This window comes from Phyllopteryx taeniolatus, chromosome 15 (assembly GCF_024500385.1).
Source record: "Phyllopteryx taeniolatus isolate TA_2022b chromosome 15, UOR_Ptae_1.2, whole genome shotgun sequence".
NCBI lineage: Eukaryota > Metazoa > Chordata > Actinopteri > Syngnathiformes > Syngnathidae > Phyllopteryx > Phyllopteryx taeniolatus.
The window spans coordinates 5,327,162-5,341,758 of NC_084516.1; the positions used below are offsets into that span (position 1 = coordinate 5,327,162).

General features: G+C 41.1%; 1 protein-coding gene across 3 annotated transcripts in view; it reads left to right on the plus strand.

Annotated features, from left to right (window-relative positions):
* The window catches only part of pdlim5b (PDZ and LIM domain 5b), a 45,743-nt gene that overhangs the window by 12,012 nt on the left and 19,134 nt on the right, over nt 1-14,597 (plus strand). For all 3 annotated transcript variants that reach the window (XM_061799377.1, XM_061799376.1, XM_061799378.1), the window contains exon 3: nt 7,055-7,206. In XM_061799377.1, the coding sequence (XP_061655361.1) occupies nt 7,055-7,206 (152 nt within the window). The remainder of the gene's footprint in view (nt 1-7,054; nt 7,207-14,597) is intronic.

Here is a 14,597-nt window from a genome sequence, read left to right on the forward strand (position 1 = left end):
ACTTATGTCATCTCTACTACTATGTATTTAGTGGCTTCCCAGTATGATCTGTCTGGTGTCCAAAGTTATGTTGAAGTCATCTGCTTTCAATCTCGGCTCTAGCCGAAATCAAGAGCCATTGAGTGTTTGCTATTACTGTACTGAAGCCTCTGCATTAGTGTACATACGCATACTATGCTTTGATTTCGATGCTTCAAATTTCAGCAATTCTCATGAAGTCATTAACCAAGACTTGGTTGTTTCCTACGCCTTTTGGTCTGGATTGCATGTTTATGAAGAAAGTCATGTCGTGCTAACATTTAGTTCGAATGAGCGTCCAATTAAAGAAAGCTAAACTGGAACGCAGCCTGGAGGGTTGTGACATGTCGTTGCTATTTGATGTGGTAACTTGTGGTTAGAAGCAAGGCTTGAGACACTTGAAATGCGAGCGAGTGCAGCAGATGTTTGCCAAATTTTCACTGCCACTGCCATCTATATAGGGTAATTTACAGGGTGATGGCTAGCTTAATTCCCCCCCGCAGTCAGACAAGCTCTGCAACACAACAGCTTTGCCCGGTCTATAAATAGCGCTCTTCATTTTTACAGGCCCATTAACTGCAATTGTCTGTCAGTCAACACAGGGAACAAGTGTCAGTGAGCCACCACCGACCATTATACTGTACCTCAACTAGCCAACAACAGTGGGCTGACCTACCAGAAGATAAATGAACTATTTTCATATTTTTGCTTATATGGCGGTCTCTGCTCCGTCTTCATTTCCCGAGTGTCTTCCTGTCACATAAGCTCGAATACACACCATGTTTGGAAGAGCACTATGGGAAAACAAAAGGATTCCAGACTGGGGTTTCTTGCAATAGAAATCCACTCCAGTACTCCAGTCCTTTCATATGGGTTGTTTCTGACCGGACTACAGAGCATTCAGTGTTCAAGCGCAGGGTCGCGCTGCTTTTGTGTTGTTTTGTTTGTGTTGTCATGGCAATTTAACTAAGCGCTCCTGTTAAGGTCGGCTAGGCACCGCGGCTTTTCCAAGGGCCTCATTGAGGTAATAAGAGGCTGTCATCAAACCATGACAACCATGTGTTGAACATTCTTCTTGAGCTCTTAATTGGGATGTTTGAATGCTGAAGTATTTGGCGCCCCCTGTATTGTTGTTTTCGGCCTCTTCATTAATGTAATTAACAGTCTGTGCAAAAAATAAATAAATGCTCTTAGGAGTGCTAAATAGTGGGAACTATGCTGACAGGTTGAGATGAGCTGCGTAGATGAGCCACCTCAACCTGTTCACATGGGAATTTAGTGGAATTTCCTATTTCCTACACATTTTGCCTTGATTGCTATGGAAATGACCCTTCACATTAACCAACACATTATGGCAAAATATAGAGGTTTTTTTTCAATGGTGTACTTCCCCTATGTTAACTAAATTGTACTGGTTTTACATAGACCCACTGCTGATGGAAAATAGTCCAGTTATGAATGTAATTACTGTAAGTGTATGGTCTCACTCATATTTGCCCATCGTCATTAACCCACTTAAGCCCAACGAAGCAGAAAAGCATTTGAAAACACATTTATGCCATCTTTTTAAATATACCATAATCCATCAATTTTTTTATATTTGCTATATTCACATATATTGCTTTAATAAGATAATTTAACAGTCACTAGTCAGGTTATTCTAAATACCTAATGATCAACTTTGTCTAAAAATACACAGAAGGATGTTCATTAGCAGCATTTGCCACGAGTCATCCATCTTTGACTCCCCTTGTCATGACACCATGTCAGGCACAGGTCTTCTTCCATATAAGGCCGTCCATCTTAGTCGACTTGACGTCGCATGCGTCTCTGGCTGTATCGCAAAACACTTCCTGTTACATGACTTCTCCTTTGCGAGATGACCGCGGCCCTCTTCCTCATGCCGTACTTTTACTGGCGGGCGGCAGGAAGTGACACAGCGGGGAAGATTAGGAACATTCCAAATGATGATGTGCTCGCTGTTGTCTGGTGCCCATGTCCTCTTTCATTCATCTCTTTAACTGTTCCCTTTCTCTTTTGTGTGAAATAGTCCCTGTGAGTCCACAGTTTTAAAATACGGTGCTCATCTGCATCGCGAAGAATTTCATTTTGGCAGCAGTGTACTACACAGAGCAGAAAAAAAAAACTTCCAATAGGGTCTCAGTCTGACTAGTAATTTATCGTGTGTAGGTCTTTCTCGAGCATTTCTAAGTAAACAGAGAGATCTATTTTAATTTTTTGTTTAATAAAGATGGATTAAAGACATGGTGGAAGGCTGTTAATCTGTCTGGGTATTATTTTGTTGTTGTGGGATCTTGTACAGAAACTGTCATACATTATACATATCATACAATTGGGAAAATACGCATACATCAAAGTATTTTGTAGGTACTAATTTAATAATCTCTTGTGCTTTGCCACAGGATTTAAAGTAGATACATCAAACATGTATTATGCACTATTGTTCGATTCAAGTATGGAGTCAGCAGTGTGGAGAGGACCACAGCGGCGACTCTTAATTGCTAGAATCCCATTCATGTAAAAACACTTGGAGAGACTTTTCAGCTATTTGAAAACGTTTGGCCAAAGTGTAGGCGATATCACAAAATCCTGAACCCATCATCTGATTTTCAAAGTTCTTGCTGCGTTTTACTCAGGTTGAAGTGACCATTCCAACCAGATTTAGGATTTTGACAAACTGTCTTTTGGGGGAAATCTTGTCACATTGCTACTCTCAACAGTCTTTGAGCTTGAATTCAACCTTTAAGTATTCTAGCTGTAAGGCATTAAAGTGGGAGCTCTAAAGGACGATATTGTGGGATGCTGGTTCACCTCTGAGTTGTTTGGGTTTGGTAACTGGACAGGCTTCCAAATGAAAAAAGAAAATAACAGATGCTTTAGTATAATGTACCAACAATAAATTATGCAGTCTAAACTGAAATGATGAATGACCAAGGAGTAATGTGAAGATGATTGCTTTAAAAAAAAGTAAAAAATAAAAATGTTTTATTATTATTATTATTTTGCAATATTCTTTTAAAAAGAAATCAACCGCTGTAAGAACACAAAACAATCCTGCAAGTGAGATAACGTATGGACACACGAGGGGAAACTACAGTGGACGGAGTTCAGTTCCGACGGCAGTGGCGTAACCCGAATTTGCACGTAAATCAAAATACTCTGTAATCTCTCATGAGCCTACGCCGCACATATAAAGCTGCCCAATACAAAACAGTATCCATGAAGACATGCGTAGCTACGTCACAGGGCAAACTAGTTCATTGCGCGCTGCTCGTAACCGAGACTGCTGTAGTCTTACTGCGTTGAGTGTGGGTCTGTTAGTGCTCAAATAATTGACTTGAATAATTCAATTACAAAACAACGTGAACCAAAATCTCTGTCTCGAATTTTCGCAGTGATCATTTTTCCACACAGACCACCCCTCTGTGTAGAAATAAGTTGGCGTGACGGTGGTGAGCTTGCTGAACTGAGGTCTTGTGTAAAATACTGAGATCTTCTCTGATTTAAAATCCCCGAAATATTTTGTGCAACTTTTGAGACAATTCTTTCCCCAGAAAATTCCAAATCATCCGTTTCAACTTTCTCCTGGCTTACAACTGTGAATTGTAATTCACCCGTGGTAAGCATTTGACATCGAGGTGGTTAGAAGTCAGTCAATGCCAGCCAATTAATGTAAATCCTAATAGTAGCAAGCAGCGCAGGTGTTCTGGCTGGTTCCCCAATACAGGAAGTCCTCGATTTACGAACGAGTTCCATTCCGACGCTGACGACGTAACCCGAATTTCCACGTAAGTCGGATTTCACCGTTAAAGTGGAAATTTACGTCGAAATACATCTGTTACGGCTATTGTCCCACGTGATTGTGACAGCAAGTTCAGTGTGTGTGGGCGTGTGCGTCGATGTGTGCGTGAGATTGGGATTGTGAAGGAGGAAGGAGTGCACGCAGGTGCGAGTGTGTACAGTGGTAAGTGGAGTGACGGCGACCGGGGAAGAGTAGCGATTAGCGGAGGACCCGTTGACGTTGAATGTGCAGAGGAGGTAATAAAGCCATTAAAGCAGCAAATCGGTGCTTCGTGCCTTTATTGTTGCTCAGCTGTGCAACGAGAGAAGGGAGTTAACCCCGAGGCACAAACACAGACAAGCACGATGCACTAGCTAAGCAGAAACACTGTGGTGCTGGGGACAAAATGGCGGACGAGGCACGGGCGTCGTAACGTCGTAGGTCGAGTACGACGTAACTCGAGGACTTCCTGTATTGTTTAATATTAAAGTTGGAATCTAAATCATCAAAATGATTTTGAAGCCACTTTAAGGTCAAATTAGAACTTATTGCTGCTTGAAATGTCAGCTGAGTTTCTTTACTCATGTCCCTGTTCGAACTGGAATAGTTTGAATCAATTGCTATTAATCAAAACCACATTAAGAAAACATCCTCCTGCCACAGAAGACTTGGAACATTACAGCCACATTTCCAATTCACTTATCTTCTCCTTTTCTTTCACATTTTTTACAGATTTCACCTGCCAATAACACTCATTTGTTTTGTATCTTTGTGAGAAAGACCGACTGTAAGATGCCGGCAAGACCAAGTTCACCACAACTTGGATATTAAACACGGTTAACCACGTATGAAACACTTCACATTCTGAATACATTACAGCTGTTTTCCCCATTCGTGTCTGCAAATAGTTTTCTTGTAGATTTACCTTATATAGCGCTACATATTGTTGTTTTTTTCTTGGTTCCCTACAAGGAGGGAATTCTTTGTCACTCCCCATTAGGTTTACAACCCACAAACACGCTAATGCTGGGAGTTCAGACAAAGAATCCAGCAGCCGTCCAAATGTCTGTGCATTCAGCAGTCTTTCAGCAGCTTTTCTCTGCCTCTTTACCATTAAGTTTCCTGTTTTAGTAAGAGGCAGCCACTGCCAGTATGTCAGAGGTGATTGGACACGGTGCACTATAGCGCAAAGAACTGTTTTATTAGGAGTAAGTGAGTCAGGACAGACAGCATAAAATCTGGTAAGAGATACTGGACACTGAGTCAGGTGAGGCTTTGTACTCCCCGGTTTGGTGACTACTTAACACCTCGCAACTAGCACTTATGGCAGCTGCATCATAGGTTTCCGAGACTTCTAGTATGCTTACATAACCCTCAGTTGCCCGTTGGAAGCTACCTAGTGATCCCAGAAAGTATGACTCCAAAGAAATGAGTCACTGTCCTTGCAAGTTTTGGCCTACACCTCTGTCACTTCCTCATTCCTTCCAGCTCCTTTTCCCCTATTTGGGCTATTGTGACGTAAAACACAATGCCACATTGTTTTTGCCCTCATTGTCTTCTCATTTTACACCAGTGGAAACAGTTACGCAGGCTAAAACTGAATGCAGAGAGAGAAGAGGTTTAAATTTGTTCGTAAACAAACTAATGGCGAAATGGGGTTTAATTAGTGCTATTTGGGCGGAAAAACCACAGGGAATAGCTTTAATTTTCCTAAAAAGGTCTTAATTATCCTTTAAAATTACACTTAATCCTTAAATCCGTCATTCGGATCTTAAAAAGGCCACAAACACAATAAACAACATTGTTTTCATTGGAAGACAGTCTGCAATCACTTTAAAAAATGTTTCATACTTATTTTCTTACTTTATTTATCTTCCATATTCTCACTATTCTTGCAAGTGTACTTAACATTTTCAAAGAGCCTGCATCACTCACGCCTAGTGGTCATATTTTGTAAATGAGAGGTTTTAGTTTGGATTAAAAGGCCGTCAAAAATCCTCCATTTGGTTTCTTTAAAGCTGCAGATACGCTGCACAGGTTTTCCGAAGACGAAGACCTATCAAAATCTGAATCTCGCTACTTGACAAAGTTCTCCGTCTTTTCTTTGTGTTTGCTGAATGACGTGTTTATGATCGCACACCAAAGTACGACTTTTTCAGTGAATCTGTCTGCCCCCTGCTCTTAATATACTGCTTCTCAACATCTTCAGAAGCAATGACGAAATTGGACTCTCAACACGTGTAAACCTGAGTCGAGTACATTCCTGTCTGTCCCACCGCCCGCGCTCTTTCATGCATCTGAGATGTGACGCAAAGATATGATGGAACAATTCCAGAGTAAAAATTATGAGTGCGTACTGTTCTTTTCTGTTCCTGCATGATGGCAGCCAGCATGGCTGTACAGGTTTCAAGTGCGTAAACAAGGTGCGCTGAGTGATTCATGACGTGTTACAGGATTATAAATGCCTTGACATCATGTTTTAGCAAACCTAGTAACTCAGTTAATGTGGGTTACACACATTCCGACAAATGGTCCAAATTTGGGCCATTTTTAACGATCAATAGGCAATTATAAACCTTTTTTTTTGGGGGGGGGGGGGGGGGCGTCATTTACTTGCTGATTTTTTGCTTTTGGGACAATGCTGTCCCTAATTCTCGCTAGTAGCGAGGGAAGACATTACTTAATCGAGATTCACCCAAAAACATGCCTACAGTGTGAAGCAATTATTCTGGATTTTTAAAGGGTGCTGACATTTAGCGGACCAAACTCTTTCGCCATTCCTAGTTGGGACTCACGAATCATTATCAGGGCAAATCCTTCTCATCCCTCCATCGTGGAGGAAAGAAGAATGCTGCTAACATGACCACTGTTGGCAATGTCGCAAGTCACTTTTTTGAAAACTATAAGATGCTAGAGGGGTCCAAAAAGTTGCTAAGTTTGCAACACTGAAGACTTCTCTCTTGCTCGCTTTTACCACCCACACACGTCCCAGCTGACTTTGGGCAAAAGGGGGACCACACCCTGGGCTGGTTGTTCGTCAATCACCTGACACGGACAGACAACCATTCACACTTGCATTCACACAGTAACGGAGTGGAAACTGAACCCACGCTGCTTACACAGGAGTCAGGCAAATGAACTACTGCATCATCAGTGACTACGTACTGTATACTAATCTTTCATACAAGTAAGAGCTTATTTTCATGTATTTTTGCATGTATCCTCACTGAACAGCTGACTGATGGAGGCAAAGCAGCCAAAGCCAACATAAGTGTCGGAGACGTCATCCTCTCCATAAATGGCATCTCCGTTGACAGCATGAACCACCTTGAAGCCCAGAACAAGATTAAAGCCTGCGCGGGCAATCTCAGCCTAAATCTACAGAGGTAATCAACACAGTTTAGTGTAGTGGATAGTGAAGTTTTAGTGGGTTTGGAATTCCTGCTTTCCACTAGAGACAGGCCTGCTGCATGTTATAGTATTAAGTTATGTCAAAAGAAAGAATCTGTATGGCACTTAAATGTCTGCTTTTTAACACTCCTAATTAGCAGTGTAGACAGGCTCTTACCAGCCGGCTTCATGTATAACCCCAAATCTGTTGAAGTCATCAGATCGGGCTTCAGCTTTGGTTTATGTTAAGTCGCAATGAGTGCATCAAGCGTTCCTCTGCTCTGCCTATTAGGAAAAGGAAGAAACCTGGAATTCCATTGCCTATACTCAAACTTCCTGACTGTGATCCATCACATGAGAAACTCCTATCAGTTGAATCTAGCTTACGTTAAACCAAAAAGAAAACAACCATCAGTGCACCCCTTGCATCTCCACTGCAATATTCCACATTTTAGCAGTGTTTGTACATGCTACAATTAGACATGTTATAATAACATCACGTGTTGCCCCCATTTTTTTTTTAACCATTAAAGGAGACATATTATGCTTTTCCCCCAGTTTTAAACACCTCCCAGGCGTCTGTGACATGCTTTTGTCAAATGTGCCAAAGAATTTACACCCTCTGTTTCGAGCCTGTGTAAAATTAATCTGTTTTGAGGGGGCCATCCTGTCTCATGCGAATGAGCTACTGCTGTGCCCTTCCCCCTCCACTGCCGGGCCAAGGCAGAGTATGACTTTCGGTAACATGACAACTAGAGGCTGAGTTAGGGGGTGACTACTCGTTGAGCCTAAAAAAAAAAAAAAAAAAAAAAAGTGCAAACTGTGAAGCAATATCCTTGAAGACCCTTTATAATGTCTCCACAAGGGGATACAAATTCCCCATACAAACGCCAATGGTATACATATCATGGTGTCAATGGTAAACCATTTGACATAGCATTTTTATGTTAGGTTTCTGGTCACCCAGAAATACTCGCTTGTTTGGCCGCATGTATTGCACGTACCAGAAACCAACACCGCTGCGTATCGGAAGCTAACACTGATAACACTGGTGGCTAATGCTAATCTGTGCTTCCAAAAAAATCCCAATGCTTTGCTTTTGGTTTTGAGGTCGTGTTGAAGACAGCGTAGGCTTGGAAGTGGCAGATCTTCTGCCAGCCTTGGTGCCTAGTCATGGACAGAGAACCTGTGTGGGGAGGGTTTCATGTAAATTTGCCAATTTGTGACATCACAATTTAGGTAAAATTCCTAACAGCTCGCTCACGGACATATTTTGGAAAATAGGCTGCTCACAAAAGATTTACAAAGTGACCCAAGTACTGTATTTGTATATGAACAATTAAAAAGTAAAATTTCCACATCGCCTTTAACATTCAAGGGCTTGGTTTTGTTAGCCTCTGACCTTGCTGTTGTTAGTTGAGTGACTTGTTTTTTTCCACCGTCTCTCAAAATGACACTGTCCAACAGTGGGAGGTGTCCTAGGTGACGACTTCCTAATAAAAAAAAAAAAAGCTCACGCCGATTGTTTTTGCCAAACACAGTGCACTGCTAAATGGGGAAAAAATGACACACACACCTTCAAAGTCCTTCAAGAAAAAATCTGGGGTAGGTTCGCATGGCACGCCGTTTTATCAGCACATGGAAGTAGAAAGGAGCATTGCCACTTAATTGTGGGAAAATGATCTAAAAACAGCCCCATGCCGCAGCTGCATGTAATCTTCTATGGGCAATGGTTGCACAATAGAACACAAAACATTGTGTTGACAAAGTGCACGTCTCCAAATATATACACAAGGCTCTATTAAGACTTTTTGCATATATCACGTCATTGAATTTGGATGTCATTAAATTCTCCTTAAAGGAAATGCTATTTTGTCAAAGCTCATCTTTCTCCAACTATGTCCCCAGATGTGAATTATCATTTTTAGGATCACAAATAAGACTCTCGGGTTTGTGATAATATTCCTACAAAGTGCCAAAAGATGATTTATGCGAGTAAAGTTTAGTCCCAGGCCGTAACTCTCCAGAGATAGACATTTCGGCCTCTAGACGTGTTTACCTTTGCCCCTTTCCAAACAGATCATGTAACCACCATTACTTTTAGGGTTCATAGATGAACCCTAAAATACCTCCTTCTCTAAAAATAACTTTCATGAGAGAGCAAATAATATCAACCATGTGCTATACTTACAACAATCCTGACATATTGTATGGTTTCTAAGAACATAAGCATGTTTATATTCTCAGTTGCACTTTTGAGATAGACAAAACTGCATAGACTCACACACATTGAGGTATTACAAACTAGGCAGTCTTTCCATATATTGTCTGGTCAGAGCAGAGGCTTTGGTTTATTGATGCTGATGTTATTCCCTTGTTGCTAGGTGAAAGGAAAGACTTTGACTTGGGCTTTTGGAAGCACTTTTTCTGTTCCTCTCTGGCTATCAGACCTTGAGAAATAATCGTGTGTAAGAGCAACAGATGACCTGTGTCGTATAGAGTCAGAGTGTTAAGTGTAACAACAAGCCTACACTCCTCAGGAAAGAACCAACAAGACATCCAAAACAAGATTCACATTACTTATTTAGGGCACAAAACCGAAACAAACTCTTTTATATGAAGGATCCTTTGATTTATACTTGAGTTGATGTGACCTGAAGTTTTCACTGAACTTCAATGGCCGTGCTTTGTTTGGCGATGGAAAGAAGCTTGTCCCCAGAGTAGCCAACACTTCTGTTACACAATACAGCTGTGGGAAGTAGCCTTAGGAAAGAATGATAATTGGTGTTTATTTATTGTCATTGAACTATGCAGCACGGTGTAATGAAACACCTCTCCCCAGAGGTTGCATTTGGTGGCACCTGGTTTGGATAAATAATACAGCGCTACAGAACATGCACAATCATCTGACCAAGTCTTCTGTTTTTCTATAAAGTTAGCCAAGTATATCGGGAGCTCTAAGTTGGAAAATGTTGGGCCTGAGTTACTCAAGCTTTGCGCGCGCAAAAACGGGTGCAACCTTGATTTTGCACGCAAATAAATGTAGGAGCTGATCTACTAACTGTAACCGGGATTGCGTCTACCAAATGGGCAACATGGACGTGCAGTTCATTTTGCATGTTGTGAGAGGAGTACATGCAAATAAACAATAAATTTGGCATGTGCAATGTGATTCAGGAAATGTGAGATGAATCGCAGTGGATGATTTTGTGACTTTAAAAAGCGTGTCTGAAAGGCAGACTCAGTAATGTTTGTCTCTTCTGCTAACACTTCAAAGTCCATCCCATAAAACTTAATTTTGCGCTGGTGGTGCTCTCCCAAATGTTCCAAGGTGACAACCATCAGAGCGAACTAGCTAAAGTGCAAACACTCTTTTAAATACAGCGGCCCCCACCACTTTCAGAACTTTTGCCTACAACGCGCAATCTGTTCGAATGAGTGAGCACCCAATTTAGCGCAAAGATCACAATCTTAGTAAATCGTGCGCAACACACTCATCAACAGCGCGCAAAATCTGTTAGCGCGAATATGCAATTTAGCTTCCTCTGTTTTGGATCCCAGTAAAGCAGGCCCTATCTGTTCTTGGGCTTTCGTCGACCTTTTCGATTTCAATTTTGAAACAGTTAATACCATCGGAAATAATTCAAATTGAAGCCATCACAATTAACTATTCAGGGATGTGATTTCGAGGTTATGAACGGTGTGCAATGAACTAGCGGCGTAAGAATGCATGATCACGTGGCATGCTCAGTTACTGCCATACTTACTGTTTTTCATTTGAGGATTTTATATTTACTATATAGAAATGTTTTTCAAGACAAATATTTACTGCAGTCATGACTGAACTGCTGCATTAGCATTAGTTAGTGATAGACTGCTGCGCATTCTGATTTACGTACGAATTCCGGTTACATCGCCACTGTAGTAACAGAACTCTGTCGTAATCTGAGGAACCCCAGTATTGGAATATTTATTTATTTATTTTTTTAATCCCATTAACCCGTCAATTATATTTATTTATTTTTTTAAACAGGGATTTTCTTAAACACACATAACCACAATGAATCTAAAACTTGTGTTGCGAATGCTAGGTCAAAACCACGAAATTATTTTATAATCATTTATATTTCAGTCCAAAAAAAGGACTGATTTCAGACAGATTGAATAATGCACCTCTGACGTTCCGATGGAAATCGGTGACCTTCTGATGTGGAGTCAGAAGGTCCACACCTCGCTGGAATCTATATAAACTGCCTCTCTGTTTTCATACAGTATATTCTGTCCCGCAAGTAGTTCTGCCTCTTCTCTTTTTGATGTTTTTGAGGCTGCGGGCCACTTATTTGAACTCTAATCAAGGCATGCAGCTGTGGGTTGAACATGCACACGTATTCATGCAGCCCGACTGCGATGGCTTGGCCTTGGTTACGACTGGGGAAGGAGATGACAGTCTAATGATGCCTGAAGCCCCCACTGACTCCTGGCTGCCTCTGCCGCATGTGGCGTAGTGGTCGGAAGACAAGAATGAGCGGATGGGAGCGCGTCCAATCATGGAACACTCCCACCTCTCGACTTGCCCTATTCGTCAACCTGTCCGGCCTCCAATGTAAATTGGATCATGCTTTTGCTGCGCTATTCCAGATTGCTTCACAGTTATCACTCATACTGTTGGAAGAGATGCATGACAAGGCACACAGTGATTAACGGCACTAATATGCATCATCACTGTGGAGCGTGTGACAGCTGATATGGACAAGTGTGCATATTTCCTGCTTGACACGTATACAGTGGAGGCAGTGGACAAGCTGACGTGGGTAGTATGTTTCCCAGGCATCCGGGCGACTGTCATCAAGGAACACTTGTTCATCGGCCTTAAATAGACAGATGCTCTATATTATCACGCCTCTCGCCCAAAGTTAGCTGGCATCGGCTCCTGCTCTGACTGATTTGTTTTCTTAGGAATTATGTTGATCATATGAAGCACTCTTTTTCAAAAGACTATAAATTTGTTTTGATTATTCTAGGGAAAAAAAATAAAACATTTTTCATCCAGAGCTGCATATTTTACAATCCCTGAGGATCTCACTGTTTGTCCTCAATTTCCTTCATTTCTTAGTAAATATTGAAAAAATCTACGTGGCAGCTATTTGCATATCTGAAGCTGTACCATTTGAGTCTTATTCAGTTTTAACATGGAGGTATGCACTTGCGTGCCATTCATATTTTGTCTTTCCACTTTCTTCCATGCCATGGCGAAGTCTAGAAGTCATGGATCTCCCCAGTCTTCCACCATGTTTTAACATTCATCATTCACTGCATCTATGACTGGTGTGTCTTGTTGAGCAAGATTTGTGAATAATGAAAGCTGTGCCTGACATTAGAAGCATGTGTGAATTCTACAGTGCTCGACCCTATACGGCCCCATGTCGTGTGATCTGCATGCCGAGTCTCTTGCTTTAACATGGAGAAAATACGCCAGTTGATCTAAGATAATTGACAGTGGCAGATGTTTGAAGTCAGAGCTGCATGAGGTTCCCCTTAAATCAGTCGACTATCAACTCGGGTTGTGCTTCTGCTAGCCTCTCCATCATTCAGTCAAATGCCACATGCCAGAATGTTTCTCTTGGCTCTCGACGAGACGCCGACAGGATGGAAATGATGCCTTATCCCACCAAGGCTTATTCCTTCGTTTAACCTTCCCAGTCTTTCCTCCAGGATATCTATTTGTCCATATGTGTGCATGTGCGGGACGAAGTTGGTTCGCAGAGAAGTCAAGGTTGATGAAGACCACTTCTCTTAGCTGTCATGCACCCACATCAAGTCACATAATCGATCTATTTAGACAAGGGTAAGTTGTCCTTGGAACTGCACCATTTGAGCTAAATGCCTACACTTTACAAATTCATAGATCTTATTAGCTAACAGATCATCAGATCCAATGTAATAAGAGCCTATCTAAACATAACTAATAATGACTTTTGACAGCAATGTGTCTGAACATGTTAAATGGGTTTTTCCCCATGGTTCCGTGGTTGCTAATGGTGTAGGATTGTACTGTGGAGTTTGTTTGCAATCATATATGAAATACATGATTGTATTTTAACATTTTAATAACGATTCATCAATTAATCGATCTATCGATTTATATTCCTACCATGCTGCTGCATTGATAGCTCCTTAACAAGTTGTCTCTTGCAAGATCAATAATTAGTTGTATCAATATGATGTACTGTAAGTATATAATTCACTGGCAAGCAGCCAAGGGTGTCATGTTAATTGTCGCTCGACTTACTCTCCCCTGATTTGACGTCATCGGAATGTCATATGGGTAAGACAAATACAGTTTCAGTTTTGGGAATAAAAACAAACAGAAAAAAAAGTTACTGTATTGAATTGTTGTCTTTGAATCAAATTGGACTGCATAGGTTCCAAAAGAGCCAAATGTTGTTGTTGAATTGAATCAGAAACATAAAAAATGAGAGTACAGAACCTCCTCTGTTACAACAGAGTTGAGTGACCTGAATTTGTATATAAATTGAAATATGCTGTAAATCGGAATCATTCACCTACACTAATGGAGTGATGTCATAATGACAATCAATATTTGGATGAAAAACAACAACCTTGTAGGTCAGAAATATAAAACAATCAATTGAAAAACAGTAAGTGCGGCAGTAACTGAGCTTGTCTTCTTGTGGTGTGTGGACAAATATTCTTAAAGGGACTATAAAGTCCATGTTTAAAGTGCCGAAAACACGTGCAAATACTGAGAGCAATTTATTATTGAAATGTTGCGATATAGTGTGAAACTCTTTTTCACCATCTCAATTGTCCAGATTTTTTGGGTGGGTCTAGCCCACAAAACTAGCCCAATGACGCAAGTGGGCTGGAGCGTATACTTTCTGGCGTGAGTTGGCCCTACCCCAGTATACAAGTACTCATAAGTATATCATAAGTACTTAGCACCTTAATCCCATATGAGGCTATTCGGCGTAATTTCCACTTCCTTATTGATAATGACTTGGCCAATTTCTACCTCTACAGTGTGAAGTTAGTCATCAAGCTATTCCTACAACTCGAAAAAATGCATCTTCTATGAAGTGTTATGTTTGTGCTACAGTGTCTCTGCCGTGCGCACTCAGGTGCAGCGCATGTAGGTCTGTAATACATATTAACTATGTAAAGCACAGGTGTAAAACTCAAGGCCCGGGGGCCAGATCTGGCCCGCCACATCATTTTATGTGGCCCGCGAAAGCAAATCATGTGCATCAACTTCTTTGATTATTGTTAAAATCTGTACCAAAATTTCAAATTGTCATACTTAATCAATAATGTTGAGATATTACAAGCTTTTGTTGTTACCAAAGACCTTTTAGAGTAACTTGAACAA